This window comes from Canis lupus, chromosome 14, assembly GCF_003254725.2.
Source record: "Canis lupus dingo isolate Sandy chromosome 14, ASM325472v2, whole genome shotgun sequence".
Lineage (NCBI taxonomy): Eukaryota > Metazoa > Chordata > Mammalia > Carnivora > Canidae > Canis > Canis lupus.
The window spans coordinates 59,014,178-59,029,632 of NC_064256.1; the positions used below are offsets into that span (position 1 = coordinate 59,014,178).

At 51.3% G+C, this 15,455-nt stretch overlaps 2 protein-coding genes across 2 annotated transcripts in view; one reads left to right on the forward strand and one right to left on the reverse strand.

Annotated features, from left to right (window-relative positions):
• Positions 1-213: 213 nt before the first annotated feature.
• Positions 214-4,407, reverse strand: LOC112670821 (translation initiation factor IF-2-like). The gene is made up of 3 exons (XM_049093441.1): positions 4,195-4,407; positions 1,328-3,147; positions 214-539 (listed from the first exon to the last, which is right to left on the reverse strand). The coding sequence occupies exons 1-2, from the start codon at positions 4,405-4,407 to the stop codon at positions 2,365-2,367; spliced, it is 996 nt and encodes a 331-aa protein (XP_048949398.1). The 3' UTR covers positions 214-539; positions 1,328-2,364.
• Positions 4,387-15,455, forward strand: part of CPED1 (cadherin like and PC-esterase domain containing 1) — a 262,071-nt gene continuing 251,002 nt past the window's right edge. Inside the window, exon 1 of the mRNA XM_035698382.2 lies at positions 4,387-4,639. Within this exon, the coding sequence (XP_035554275.1) occupies positions 4,406-4,639 (234 nt within the window). The 5' untranslated portion in view covers positions 4,387-4,405. The remainder of the gene's footprint in view (positions 4,640-15,455) is intronic.

A 15,455-nucleotide genomic window follows, 5' to 3' on the forward strand; every position in this document is an offset into this window, starting at 1 on the left:
CCCCAATGGCAAGGGATGCGGAGCATTTCCTCATGTGCGTGTTGGCCACGTCCATGTCTTCCTCTGTGACCTTTCTGTTCATGTCTTTTGCCCATTTCATGATTGGATTGTTTGTCTTTGCTGTTGAGTTTAATAAGTTCTTTATGGATCTTGAATCCTAGCCCTTGATCTGATACGTCATTTGCAACTATCTTCTCCCATCTGTAGGGTGTCTTTGACAAACAGGAATTTCTGACTCGTTTGCCGGAAGGCGCTACTAGATGCTGCGAGGATATGGTGATGAGTGAAATAGTTTCTGTCGCAGAGCAGATGAGACTGTAGAAGGATACAAGTACACTGTGTCACCAAAATACAGTACAGACTATGATACAGACCAGTAATCTTGGTTCTAGTGCAAGCATATTCAGTGTTTACAACAGAAAGAAAGTGGTGAAAAGTAAGTAAAGCAACCAGCTGAGAACACCGGTCCCGTTTACAAGAGGCAGGGGCGAGTGTTGTCTGATGGGCCCTTGGGTGGTGGGCACGTCGGAGACGCTGACCTAGTGGGCAATTTAAAATGAAAAGCGTCAAAAATAAATAAATAAATAAATAAATAAATAAATAAATAAATAAATAAATAAATAAAATAAGTGAAAAGCATCTAGTTCAGGGGATTTGGTCTGTCTGGACTGTTGACTCATCTAGAAGAAACCTGAGTCTAGTCTGAAAAATAAAATACATTGAGAAAATATCTTTTCAAACAACACCGTCTCCCTACACCCCCACCCCACTACTCCCTACCAGAAACCCCAAATGGAACACACACGGAACGGAAGAGGGTATTTTGTGTTGGGGGAGCCTTGAGGGGGAAGAGCGCTCTGTTTGCGTCCACCCTTGAAATCGCAGGGCTCTAGAAGGCCCGTCACTCTATCGTCCCAGGTTGATGCTGCTTAGACACAGGCCCTGGAAACCGCAATCATCTAGCAGAAGGGGCGCTCTGTGAGATTGCACGCACACCGCAGTCAGTGTGACAGGCTGCGGGCCGCAGGTGCCGAGTCGTTGGGCACGTCGCCCTCCCCGTCCCCGCACCTGAGCAGCTTCCTCTGGCTTCACCGTTCCCTGGGCCCACGCCGCGCCCCAGGCTCCTGCTTAGCCTGGGCTCCCCGCCGGCCGGGCGCAAACACCCGCTACCCTGGTCTCCACCCGCCGCTCGCGCTCATCCCACTCTTGCTCTCCTTCTGCGCCCCAGCACCTGCCCCCCACCTGCGTGCCACGGGCTGGAGGAAAGGGAGCCCACCCAGTGCTCACGTTTACTTTGGAGGCTTCTGTGTTCCAGGAGGTCCGTTACCTGGTGAATCTCTGTTGGTGCGTGTGACCCCACTGCAGCCCAGCTCAGCCCCGGCGCCCAGAACACCGCTGGCCAGCGCCTTCAGCCTCCGGACCTCGTGCCATCCCCCTGGCAGGCCACCAGCCCTTCAGAGAAGGCGTTAGTGACCTCATTTCACAAATCACCTGTTTAAAGAAAGTGAAGGCCATGATACCTGCCGGACTGGGTCAACTCTAATATCCATGTTGGCTGCGATCCCTCAGGTATTTGGTGCTAAGGCCTCCTGCACCTTTTCTACCTCTTCCTTCCACCTCCCACTCCCTTCTCTCCCTTCTGCCGTTTTTATTGATCTACTTACGCCATCCTCTCCTACACCCTCTGACTTGGTGGTTGAACCAGGGAATCTGGGTTTTTCCAGCCGCCGCCGGTATCACTTCTAGAACATTCCCTTCTGATTCCTGTTATTTGAAGTCTGGCTACGAAATTATCTGACCCTGTTCTCTTTTGTTTTTCCCGGCAGGAAGGCACTATGGTCTCAGCACCTTGTGTCTTGTGCTTCTTTTGTGTCTTGTACTCAACAATTTAATGATACGTGAAAGTGACGCATCAGATTCCTCAACTCTGTTTTTCCACACTTTTTGCCTGAATAGAAACGCGTGTCCATTCCTTTTCTCCCAGGAAAGAACTTTATCTCATCTGATCTCACCCCTGCAGTGTAAAGATCTGGTAATTCCTGGGATCCCTCGCGTCACCCTGCATCCACTAGAACTATATCGTCCCACGTCACTGTAGAGCTGTTTCTCCTAAAACTCCCTTGGCTTCTAAAAGTCAAGCCGGGTCAAGTGTCACTTCAGTTCTCTGTACTTCCTCCTGTGTCATGGGACTGAGGGCTGTAAATCTGTACCGGAGGGGACACATGGGGGCCCTGGGGCCGATCCAACTGGACGGGGACTACTTCTGCTGTAAAGCTTTAGTCAATCTGTTTTGTAAAGAATTAGTTTCTTGCAGGCCCGGGACCTCAGGTGCCCCTTTCCCCGCGTCCTGCTCGCAGGGCACCCCTAGGCGCCGCTCCATCTCACCCAGAGAAGCGGCAGCAGAGCAGGACCTGCGGAGGGGATCCTGGGGCGGGGGGGCACGGAGGGAAGGTCACGGAGGGACGGCCCGCTGCGGGGACTGGGCACACAGCCCGCGTGCCCAGGGCCTCTAAAGGCGCGCTCTGCTCCGGGGCCGCCGGGGGTCCCCAGGTCACAGGGCGGGCGCTGCAAGGGCTGAGCTGCGAGGGCTGAGCTGCAAGGGTGGGCGCTGCAAGGGCTGAGCTGCAAGGGCTGAGCTGCAAGGGCTGAGCTGCAAGTGCGGGCGCTGCAAGGGCTGAGCTGCAAGGGCTGAGCTGCGAGGGCAGGCGCTACAAGGGCTGAGCTGCAAGGGTGGGCGCTGCAAGGGCTGAGCTGCGAGGGCTGAGCTGCGAGGGCTGAGCTGCAGGCCCCGGGCAGGCCGCCCCCTCCCCGGCGCTCTCCCGGCCTGCTCACACCGGGGGACGCGGCGGGGGACGCGGGGGGAGGCGGGGGAGCAGGACAGGCCCCGCCGCCCCCGCAGGGCTGGGGCACGACAGCCACAGCCGAGGCCGAGAGGCTGCGTCGTGGCCCCGGGAGGGAGCCCGGCAGCTCGGCGGGACGGTCCGCGCTCAGGCCCCGACCCGAGTGGGCGGGACACAGGGGCCGTGCGTCCAGCGGGTGCCCAGGACACGGGGCCACGCGGCGCCACACGTCGGACGCGTCGGTGAGACCCGGAGGCTCCCGGAAGGCAGCCACGTGCCCAGCGCGGCGGGAGACGCCGCTCCCCGGCTGCGGGCCCCGAGTGTCCGCGGGGAGCCGGCTGGAGCCCCGCCCGTAGCCCCGCCCGTAGCCCCGCCCCGGCCCCGCCCCACCCGTACCCCCGCCCAGCCCCCCCGCCCCCGGATGCCAGGCCCCGCCCCACCCGTAGCCCCGCCCAGGCCCCCCGCCCCTGGATGCCGGGCCCCGCCCCCTCCCCGCCCGGGCCCCGCCCCTGGATGCCAGGCTCCGCCCCTCTCCCCGCCCCGGGCCTTGCAAGCGCCCCGGGTAGCCCCGCCCCCATAGTTCCTGGCCCCGCCCCCTGGTCCCGGGCCCCGCCCCCTCCCTGGCCCCCGCGCACTCGCCCCCGGGCCCCAGCCCCGTCCAGGACCCGCCCCCGGACGGTCCTCCTCCGGGTCCGCCCCCGGGTCCGCAGGGCCCGCTCCCCCGGCCCCACCCCGGCCCGGCCCCGCCCCCCGGCCCCTGGGCCCGCCCCACCCCCGACTCCGCCCCGCCCCGTCCCGCCGGCCGAGTCCCCGGGCCCAGCTCCCGCCGCGCGGGGAGGGCCGAGGGCGGGGGGCGGGGGGCGGGGGGCGAGGGCGGGGGCGGGGCCCGGGGGCGGGGCGGGGCGGGGCGTCGGCGGGGCGCGGAGCCGCGGGCCGGCCGCTGGGTGTTCCCCGCCCGGGACTGTGGGTCCGCCGTCCCCCACTTGCGGAGTCGCGGAAACTTTTCTTTCCGGCTAAAAGAATGAAAACCGAGTAAGGACCTGGCGCTCGGAGCCCGAGGCGGCACGAGGCGGACGGGGCCGCGCACCCACGGGCCGGGCGCTGTCGGCGGGCGCGAGCGCTCAGGGGCGGCCGCACCGACGCGGCGGAGACACGCGGGGCCGAGCCGGGCCGCGACCCCCCGCCCCCGAGGACACGCAGGCCCGCGCCCCCGACCCGCGCCCCCCGCGCCCCCCGCGACCCCCGCGCCCCCGACCCGCGGCTCCGCCGGCTCCGCGTGCGCCCGGCCGACCTCCCGGGGCCCCCGGGGCCCGCGGCACCTGCCCGCCCCCGCCCCCGGCCGGCCGCTCCCGGCGCGCATGGACCCGCTGTCCCCGGCCGCCGCCCCGGGGGCCCCGTGACCCCGGGCATCGCCCGCGGAGAGTGCGCAGGCGGGGCTGGCGCCGTCGTGACCCGGGCGCGCCGAGGAGCACCGATGGGCGCGCGAGCTCGGCCCGCGGACGGCAGAGCGGCGGCCCCGGCCCCCCCCGCGGCGCGGACGCGGCCCCGGTGCGGCTGAGCGGGCCATGCCGTGCCGTCCGGGGCCGCCCTGCCGCCGGCGCTGCCCCCGGCCCTTCCTGCTGGGCCTGCTGGTGGCCATCGGCCTCTGCTACCAGAGCCTGACCCTGCGACGGACCGGGAAGCCCCCGAGCGCCGCCCCGAGCGCGCCCCCCGAGCCCCAGGCCCGCAGGTGCGCCGCGGGCTCCCCGCCGGGCCGACGGTGCTGGCCTCTCCCCGGGGACGCACGGGAGGTCAGGAAGGTAAGGGCCGCAGCCTGACCCTGCCCTGCCCTGCCCTGCCCTGCCCTGCCCTGCCCCAGGTCGCGCTCTGCCCGCCGCCTGCCTGCACCGAACCCCCGTCCCCCGCCCCCCAGGTCCGAAAGGGGCCCCGGGAGGGACCGCCGGGCAGCGAGGCCCGCGGGAGCTGCGGCTCCCTGCACGCGCTCGCACGAGCTCCCGGCCCTCACCCCGCCCCGCGCTCCCCCGTGGGGTCTCCCCAGCCCCGCCGGATGATGCTGGACGATGCGCACGTTTGGGGTCGCTTGGGGTCGGGCCCGGGTTAGGACTCTGGGAGGTCAGGCCCACTCAGACCTTGCTGCACCCCGAGTGTGTGCTGGGGGGACAGTCAGCAGAAGGGCCCAGGCCTGGCGGGCTCCGGGGCAGCCCCCAGTCCCCTTCTGTGACCCGCTGCGCCCCTTGTTCATCCGTGGGCAGATTTCCACAGCAGCGTCCTTACCCCTGAACCACCTAAAGGAATAGTGTCCTTGCTTCCCCCCAAGCGCGGACAGCCTGCCTTCTGCGGGTCATGCAATTTGCCAGACACCGGTCATGCTGTCCTTACGCTATTCCAGTCAACTTCACTTAACTTTGTGAAGGGTTGGGAGGAACCCCAAACACACACACACACACACACACACAACCGCACAGGATTTCTGTTTTAATCTACGGCTCTGGTTCGTGCCTGTCGGTGACCTTTCAGGATGACCTTTCCAATGACCCCGCCTAAAACAGAAAGAGGGAAAAGAAAAGCACACAGGCAAACCTGCCTGGTAGCAGAGCTGCTGGCGTCTACACTCCACCAAGGGGTCCCGCCGGTTAGTGCAGGAAGCTGTTGGCCCCGTCTCGTCCCTGCAGTGGAGTCAGGTAGAGCCTGTGACTGTGGTCGCTGTGCAGAGCCGCGTGTCCATCACTGCTAATGCCTCCAGCACCACGGCCATCGTGTTTCAAAAACTGCTTCGTGCACGTCCCCTCCAGCCTCGTGAGCCCGTGAGGGAGACGGGGTAGGCATGGTTGTCCTCACTGCACGGGGGACGGCCATTGCTCTCATTGAGGCAGGCCACCCGGCCAGCAGGGAGCCCTGGTCCCCACCGGGTTCCTACCACTGCACTGGGGCTGAAATCAAAGCAAATTCAAAGCCCTAGTAACAGTCGGTGAAGAGACCACAATAGTAAGAACTTGTTGAAATACAATATAATACATTAGAACAACAACAAAAAAGTTTAAAAACTTTTGAGTGAGTGACTTAGTTTATCCACCGTGTCAAGAAACACGGCAAAGAATAGCAGATAATATAACCAGAAACACTTCCAGATGAATCTCCAATTGCAAGTGTGAATCAGTTATGAAATGTTCTAAAGTCACTGGAGAATTTGTATTTTTTCTTCATTTGTGCTAGCATTGATTTTTGTTTGCCTTTTTTAAATACATCAAATCTCTAATGGGTATAAACTGTGACTTTGAAAGTCACTTCTTGTTTCTATCCAGTATTAATAGATACAGTTTCTTTAAAAATAGTCAAAATGATTTTGCTCTTTTTTTTTGAGATGGTTTTGCTCTTTAAATACCTAAAATTTGTGCAAAGAATTTTTGACAAAAAGGTTTTTATTCATTACCTTACAGCTCTTCTTACTCCCTGCTTGACTTTACGTGACTCCTGTTTTTGTCTGTAACACAGGCATATGTTAACTGTTATTTGTAGGCTGTCACAGAAAATTCCATTTCAGCTTTGGATCTCCTGCTACTTATAAACCATCTGAAACTTATTGGCTGCTTGTGTAAAACATTCACTCTAGAATTTTCTTTGCAAAAAAATGCCAGTCACATGATCTTTTCCCCCAAGTTATTCAGTCTTTAATATCTTAATCATAAGCAAGATTCCAAGTTCACAATTATAATTCAGAATGGATATAAAAAGTCAATTTCCAAACATTTGCCATGTATATCTATTTTTAACTAACTTGTGTCAGCCATTGGTTTAGAGCCAGTTTTTCTAGAGATAGAAAGGAAACTAGAAGGAGTCATGTGGAAGTTAGTTAAAACCAGATATAACTTAGTTCTCCTTGTCATGTATGTTCCAAAAAGAAAAAAAGAATCAAATAATAATCCAGTTTTGAAGATTAAATATTCTGTAAGATAGCCAAAGTGAAGAAACAGATGTTTTGGGGATCAATAGATACATCAGTCTCAAAAAGAGCTACCTTATGAAGTTCATTTAAGAAAACCACTGATGAGATGCTTATGTAGATTTTTCTCAACGCCTAAACTATAGCTTTTATGGAAAAGGCATTGTTTGTATCTAGAAATTTTAGGTTTTGGTATTACTTTTATTTACAAACCAAAATGTTCATTTTTCCACGGCTTTTTTAGTGATTTTTTAAAGTTGCTTAAAGTAGCTGGTTTTGACCTAAGGTTCGCAGGTTCCAGGAAGTATTTGGATTTATAAGATAACTACCAAACTCAGGCATGTCGCACAAAATATTGTGTATGTCCATATGCACGTTTGTCTGGGAGGAATCCTGGTCCCTGCATATAGACCTAAAGGCATACCAGGAAACAAAAATGCTTAAAAAGCAATGCATTTAAACTTAAATTGCGCCTTCAGGAAGTACACATTGGGTGCAGATTTGTAAATCTGAAAAAAAAGGAAGAGAAAATCTTAACGAAAGAATCCCTGAGAGGAGGCTTGCAAAAGGGTTTCGGTGACTGCTGAAGTGTCTACAGGGATAAACATCCAGAAACTAAAATCCACTCCCAGAGTCTTGAATCCCAGGTTTCACACTTTGGTGAATCAGCAGCCAGGCCTGCCCCCACCCACCCGGGGCCTCGGTCGCGGCCCGATCGCCCTCCAGCAGCGCGCAGGGGGCTTCTGTGGCGCCCAGGCCCGAGGCCCGGAGGCCTGCGCCCTGCGGTTCGCCCCCTGACTCTGTTTCCCCCGCAGACCCGAGTCACGCCCTGGTATAGCCAACTTTCCACAGTTAGGGAGTGCTCTCCCTCTTCCGGCCAAATTTTAATTCTTTTTTCCATTTGAACTTTCCAAAGGACCTTGCTGAGCAGCTGCACTTTGGTCATTTCTTCCGGGTTTGCTCCCAGCATCACTTGTTCGGATTTTGGCCGGTAACCTGGCATGTGTTAAAGCCATTTCACTTGAACGTGCACTGAGGACAGTTTCGTTTGCTCGGAGGCAGACTTCTTTGTTTTGCTCGGATCCAACCCTTGACCTCTCACAACATAGGAAGCCCGGTCTCCACAGGCGGTGGGCGAAATGTGCAGGTGCGCATCTGGGGGCATCTGCTCCTTGCTCGGGAACTCGGCGTTTGGAGAACAGGCCACCCCCACAGCCCCCGCCCCCGGGGGGCTCCCCAGGGAGCTGCGGTGCCCTGTGGCTTGCCGTCCTTCTCCACTTCTGCGGGCGGTGACTCCCCGACACCTCCCTTCCCGGCCTGGGAGGAGCCGCGCCCCTCTGCAAGCCGGTGCTTTCATGCGCACCTGCCCTGGTTAGCTTGGTTTGTGGCTCTAATGACGCGTGATATATTTAACATTGGAGAATTCCTAAAAAGTTGCTTGAGTAGCCCAGGTTTTCTCGAGACAGAAGCTGAGGCGAGACTTCATTGGAGGCTGCAGCCGCAGGGATGCAAGAGTAGGGGTGGGGGGAGGGAGGGGGGAACAAACGGGTGCGTTTAGGGGAGACGCGCCCAGGGAGGCTGGTACAGGCCAGTCCTTGTGGGGAGGGGGCAGCACGGGCCGCGATCTGTCTCCTGGTTTGCCCTTCTTCTCTCTTCCATTGGTCAGAGTTGTCCTGTGCCACGGCCAGGTAGCGTTACCGGCCTGTCGAGGTGGCCTCAGTGGGTGCAGGCCCGCTGGGCCAAAGGTGGGGCCTCTTTTCCAGTCCTCGTTGTGCCAGGGCCCCCGGTCCGTGGTGGCCGCGGTGGGAGACACGGTGTCCGGGGCTCACCTCAACCACGGCATGCGCGCCGGCCGCCGGAGGGAGGGCACGTGAGGAAGGTGATGTGGTGCCTGACGCGGTGGTCGTGCTAAGTTTGCCTCCTGAAAGCCACGGAAGATGTTGAAATGTGCTCTCGCTCTTGGGAAATGGCACCGCTCCCTTTGAGCGAAGTGTTTGGGATCAGCTCGCTGGGAGCTCTCCAACCGAAAAAAATAATCCTGACTTCATCTTTGCCCTTTGTCTCCCTGATTGAGCTCGTTCGTCCGGTCTTCCGTCTGCTTCCTTCCCTCAGCGGCTGTCTGTGGAGCGGGTTGTGCTAAGCACTGTACGGGGCACCGTGGCACGGAAATCAAAGGCACCGTGATAAGTAGTTAAATGACTACGAGCGAATCCGTAACTCTAATAAGCGTTTTGAACGATGAGCAGGAGTTAGAAAGGGTGGACAAAGAGGGTGTATCAGAAGCAGAAAATGCCACATTTACAAAGAAGAAATTAAATGGCCTGATAGATTTGGAGCATTCAAAGTATTTGCTGTGTGTGTGTGTGTGTGTGTGTGTGTGTGAGTGATGTGTTGGGGGAGCAGCGCAGGGAGGCCTATAAACGGGGTAGACAGTTCAGCAGGGTCTAATGTGGATGTGAGCTTGATATCCTATCCCGGAGGCGACAGGGAAGCCCTGAAGAGTGGTACGCAAAAAGCGGCACAAACAGGTTTATGTCATAGAGAACATTCCAGAAGACATACTGCAGAATGGACTTGGGGGGTGGGCGAGCGGGTAGAACTGAAGTAGGGCATCCGGTCGCAAGGCTGTTTCCCGAGGCCTCTTCTCCGCCCAGTCTTACTTTCCTCTCGTGTTCTCGAACGCCGTCTTTCAACTTTTTCCAGGACCCTTCCAGAGTTACTCTCCCGGAGCGGCAGTATTGCTGGTTCAGACCTTTCCCCTGGACCGTGCCTTCTGCGGGTCCGCGTACTCATCAGTGACCACAAGCAGCTTCCTTCGCAGGGGGCAATCCGCCTGACCCAGGGCGCCCCCTCGCTCTCTCCTTTCCCTCAGAGAAGCTGTGGCTGGGTCTCTTTGGATTTACTTCCCGGTCACCCCCGCCCAGGCCTTCCCCCTTTGCTTTGGGCTCTTCCACCGAAACTACTCTTCAGCGACCCCTTCCTTGTCTATCAGGTGAAGTGATTGACTTTCAGTTCACATCCTTCTGCTCTGAAGCGTCTTACACAATTGGTCAGCAACTCCTGAAATGTTGAATCCCGTGACACAGCGAGATTATTCTCTGACGTCTACCAATAACTGCTGGCCTCCTTTCAGGGTACATTTCCTCTGACGCTAAAAGTAGACATTGCCAAATTGAGTGTCATTGGGCCTTCGGTGGTCTTGGATTATACTTTCCCTTGGTGATCATATCAACTTTGCATTCCGTTTATTTTCAACCTGTATAGACAGATGACCTGTTAGGTATATGTCTAGCTTGGATCTCACTCTTCAACCCCCAGATGGGCATCTCCAATTTCTTGCTATCTTTTATTGAGGAGTAATAAGAACTATGAAAACTCAAATATTTTCCTTTCAAAATTTCCACGCCCAAATCAATGGCTCCGCTTGACCTATTTCCATGAAGAGGACTCCCCCGCTCCCCATTCTCCTGAATGAACAGGTTTTAACCCTTGGAGTTATATTTGATGCTACTTGCTCTTTCTCTCCATCTTGCCCCCATGGCCAGCTCCAAATTAGAAAGGCCACCACATTTTCCAGGCCTCTTCTTTTTCTCTTTTTAATTGTTACCTTTTAAAAAAATTTTAATTGTGGTAACAAATGTAAAATAAAAGATTTGTCCTTTTCATCAATTTGAAGTGTTCGACTAGTACACTTGTTGTTCTAGTACTAGTTATATTTGTACTGTTGCGTACAGGCCACAGCATTCCTGCCTTGTCCACAGCCCTTTTTCAGAACCATTTGTTTCAACCCAGCTCAGCTCATATGTCGCTTCCCAGTGTGTTCTCCATGCCCCTGGCTTCTGGTTTATACAGTCCTGAAGACATACTCTTCCTTTTCCAGCTCTGACTTCTGGTTTCTCTCTGCGACCATGATGCTCATTTGGCCCTTTATTATGCTTAAGTAATTTTAGTTATCACCTTAGAACAAGCCTATATGACTGGTTTAAAGTGGGTTTTCTCCCAAATACGCCAAATGAACCCAGATAATAACTAATTAATATTCCAGATTTTTAGAGTTTACCTTCATGATCTTGATGCTGTGTCCTCATTGCCACTAACCTAGACGATTTTCAGGGGCGTAACTAGTTCCTCTTCAACCTACTGCACGTTCTAAGCCATCTACATACAACTCTTATGTTCTATCTCCTAAATGGGCTGTGGTAGTTGTTATACGGAACCCACTGAATCGAATAGAATCCATCCCTCTCCCGCCAAGTATGTTCCAACAACTTTTTCGGCCTTACGTCCCACTCTGCCTTTATTTGTGATCCATATGCCAGCCGTACCCTTGTTTCCAAATGCCACCTCACCGTCTTTGCCTGGAGTCCCCTCCCGTAACTCTATCCAAGTCGATACCTCTAAGACATCTTTACAGACATTCTTAGAGCATTCTGGAAGCTGCAATTCCACTCTCTCTGGGTGGCGGCAGACCTCATCTCCATGACTTGATGTGTGCCTAAGCATCCCTAATAAGACTTGTTTTTCACTGTAATTATTTAGAAATGAAGAAACATGTGAATGTAGAACTAGAATTAGAAATAAGTTGAAGATGATCTGGTTCAAGACTTATTTTATAAGTGAGAAAAAATGAAGCTGATGGAAAGGAAGTCCCTTTGAGAGTGACTAATGGAGTTGATAATGATAAGATTAGACTAAGACCTCAGTTTTTTTAGCTGTCTCTGTTCTATTTCCCCTACTATCTCTATTCTATTTCCGTTTACTCCATTCTATCTCCATATACTGTCTCCATTCTATTTCCATATACTAAGTCTATTCTACTTTCATATACTCTCCATTCTATTTCCATATATTCTCTATTCTGTTTTCATGTACTATATCCATTCTATTTCCATATACTATCTCCACTCTATTTCCGTATACTAAGTCCATTCAACAGTTCATATACTCTCCATTCTATTTCCATATATTCTCTATTCTATTTCCATGTACTATATCCATTCTATTTCCGTATTTCTCCTTTCTATTTCCATATACTATATCCATTCTGTTTCCATATGCCATCTCCATTCTATTTCCATATACTATGTCCATTCTACTTTCATATACCCTCCATTCTATTTCCGTATATTCTCTATTCTATTTCTATGTACTATATCCATTCTATTTCCGTATACTATCTCCACTCTATTTCCATATACTAAGTCCATTCTACTTTCATATACTCTCCATTCTATTTTCATATACTGTCTCCATTCATTGGCATTATGGATTGAATTGCATCCCCCTCAAAAAAGATATGTTGAAATCCTAACTCCAGTACCTCAGCATGTGACCTTACTTAGAAATATGGTTATCATAGATGTACTTAGTCAATATGAGGTTCACACCTGAGTACCGTGGGCCCCTAATCCAATATGACTGGCATTATAAGAAGACAGTCAAATGAAGACAGAGACATACAGGATGCACTGCGCTTAACGATGAAGACAGAGTTTGGAGTATGCAGCTGCAAGCCAGGGAACCCCAAAGATTTCTGGCAAACCAGCAGAAGCTAGAAAGAGGCAAGGTAGAAGTCCGCTACAGTTTTCAGAGGGAGCACCCCACTGCTGGCCCCTGGGGTTCAGGTACCTAGCCTCTAGAATTGTGGGGCAATACATTTCTGTTATTGTAAGCCATCCTTTTGTGGTACTTTGTTGTGGCAGCCCTAGGAAACTAATAAAATAGGGGAGGCGGAGTAGTTCAGCTCATGAGCTCTGGAGTCAGATTAATAACACTTGTTACCTTGCTACCTTGGACACACTTCTTGATCTCTTTAGGATTTCATCTTCTCACCTCGAAATGGATATATTTTCACCTACCTTACAAGGCTAACATGAGGCTTACATGAGATAAGTCTTGTGAAGCACTTAAAGTGGCTGACATATAGAAAGGGCTCAATAAATATTAACTATTATATAATTTTCTTGAGGACTTACTCATCCTCCCGACCCCTACAGACCCTAGCATGGGACCTTCACAAAGTAGGTGAGCAATAAATAATTGCTGCAGGGAACATGAGGAGCTGGGTAAGGAGCATCTGAGATGAAAGCCTTGTTGAGTTTGTCTCCCTGCCTCTAAGCTGTTGTGTTTTCACTAATGAACCTTGGGAATCAAAACAAAACTTGAGGAAGCTGCTGTGTCGATCGAGTCAGGCTTGCTTATCTGTAGGCAAGGTCTTCGGTTTGGGCTGAATCTTGTTTTCTTTTCTTTTTTCTTTTTTTTAAATTTCAGATGCTGGGATTAATTATATGCTATAGTTAAGGATGTGGAGGGATGAGTTGGATGGGGAGTAGAGGAAAGAGGTCAAGATTTTAGACTCTGCACAATTATATTTGTTTATTGTTTTTCTCCCTACACATACTTTAAGTTCCTTAAGAGCAAGTACTTGATTTAACTTGTTTACTGCTTCTGACCCTAGTGTCAAAACAGTCTCTGACACATAGTGAGCCCTGAATAAATATCTAGTCAATGAATGAATGAATGAATCATGACTTTGGAGATCAGAGAAAGTCTACTTTAAAACAAAGATGAAAAATGAGAGGAAGTCCTCCTTCCTTTTCTTTTTTATTTTTGTTGAGCTCTCAGACCCTGAACCCCATCTTTTTCTTGTACCAATATCTCTTGAACCCCTTTCTGTACCGTACCGTCTCTTCTTATACTTGGGGCTAGTGCTAATTGTCTGCCATTTTACTACATTGAATCTGCTTCAGTTATCATTCATTTCTCCTGTTCTCTTCAGCTCATTTGTCTCATTGGGATCTTTATACTGTAAGAGATCTCAAGTATCTACCACATTTAAGGAAGAAGGAGGGGGTGCCTACATGGCTCAGTTAGTTAAGCGGCTGACTCTTGATTTCAGCTCAGGTCATGATCCCAGGGTTATGGGATCGAGCCCCATGTTGGGCTCTGTACTCAGTGTGGAGACTACTTGTCCCTCTCCCTCTGCCCCTCCCTCTGCTTGTGTGTGCTCTCTCTCTTATAAATAAAATACTTTAAAAAGAAGAAGAAGGAGGATGAGGAGGGAAAGGGGGAGGAGGAGAAGGAGAACATCCTTTCCCAGCCAGTGTGGCTTTCTAACTACTTCCCATCTCTCTTGGCTTCTCAGTCACCACGATCTTACCTCTCTTCCTATGAAGCAATTCCCATTTTTTTTTTTTTTTTTACAAATTCTACTAAAAATCAAGCCTTCCCTTTTATGTGTTTTTATATGTTAACCATATTTGAAGATAAACATTTAAAGAGTATGCTGATGGGAAACTAAATCTGGGGCCTATGCACAGGAGGCTCTCAGGAGATGATGTCAGCATGCTAACAGGTATGTGACTTCCATAGAATTATTTGGGCTGCCCGATGAGCATTTAACGCCTGTGGATTTCTTTGAGATAGTTGATTAGAGCTATGCTAGATTTTTATAATGAAATATGCACATGGGTGAAAAATTGTTCATACTGAGAAAACTTTAAACAAATTCAAATTTGCTTACACTAGATAAATTTTAATGAAGTCTTGATGAAGCTGATATTTAAGCAAGTTATGTTAAATTTCCTATGAATCCAGGAATTAATCAGTTTATGGGTGTCATTCTCTTTTTTTTCAAAATAATGGCAATAACTTCTTTTTCCCTCTCAGCAATTTTGTTTCTTGTTCTAATAGAACTGGAAACTCACACAAACCCTCAGAAATGGAAACCACTAGATACACTCACATTATAAAAAGTGCTTCCTGTTATCAACTTTGAGTCTGTGGCCTTTTGGGGTGAAAGGAATGTTTGGTTTCATTTTTCCCTTTGGTTTCCTTTGGATCTTTTTCTAAGGAGCCATTCTCGCTAAAAGGATGAGCTCATGTTCTAAAACAGGATTTATGTTCTCTAACAGAAACTATACCAAAGTTGGAAATTTGTATGGTAAATAGTACTTTGTCAACGTTTGCACTTTCCAGAGACTTGTTCAAAGTGTAAAACTAAACATCTGGACTTACGTACAGGGTTAAAAAGAAATATAATAACAAATTATAAATTGAGCCTTGGCCATATATAAGCATCTTAATGAAAAAAATGTATTTAAAGTTCAATTGAATTCACTAAGGAGAGCTGATTCACTTATGATCCAAAGTAATAGATGAAACAAAATATTCAGAAGAACACATGGACTTGAAAGAGCACAATGGGCCCAATCATGTGTTCGGAAATATAACTACATTTGGTATCTCTAATCCTTGCTTGGGGACTCTGAGTGGAACCCTTGCCAGTTCACTTATGGTGCATCCCCGTTGAGTCCCTTGCTAAAGGGAGGCTCCAGGATGCTGCGTGTTGGTGGGAATCGCCCTAAGTGTATCCACCAAGGCTTCTGACCCTAAACCTGTTGAGTATATTGAGTAAGAACATAGATATGTTGTGAAACAAACACGACCTTTGGCTCAGATTCCAACCGTGTCACTTATTAATGTAGGTCACAGCAGATCTTATGTAGATTTCTAAACTCTCAATTTTCTCACTGGAAGAATGGACCTAGCTAAGCCTGCTGCTTGAGAATTGAATACGTGTCTGAAAACACCAAGCATGGTGGCTGACCAGGGTTTGTGTCCAGTAAATGTTGGTGTTTTTCCTGCCCACAAGAAGCTGGACTTAAGCTTTGACC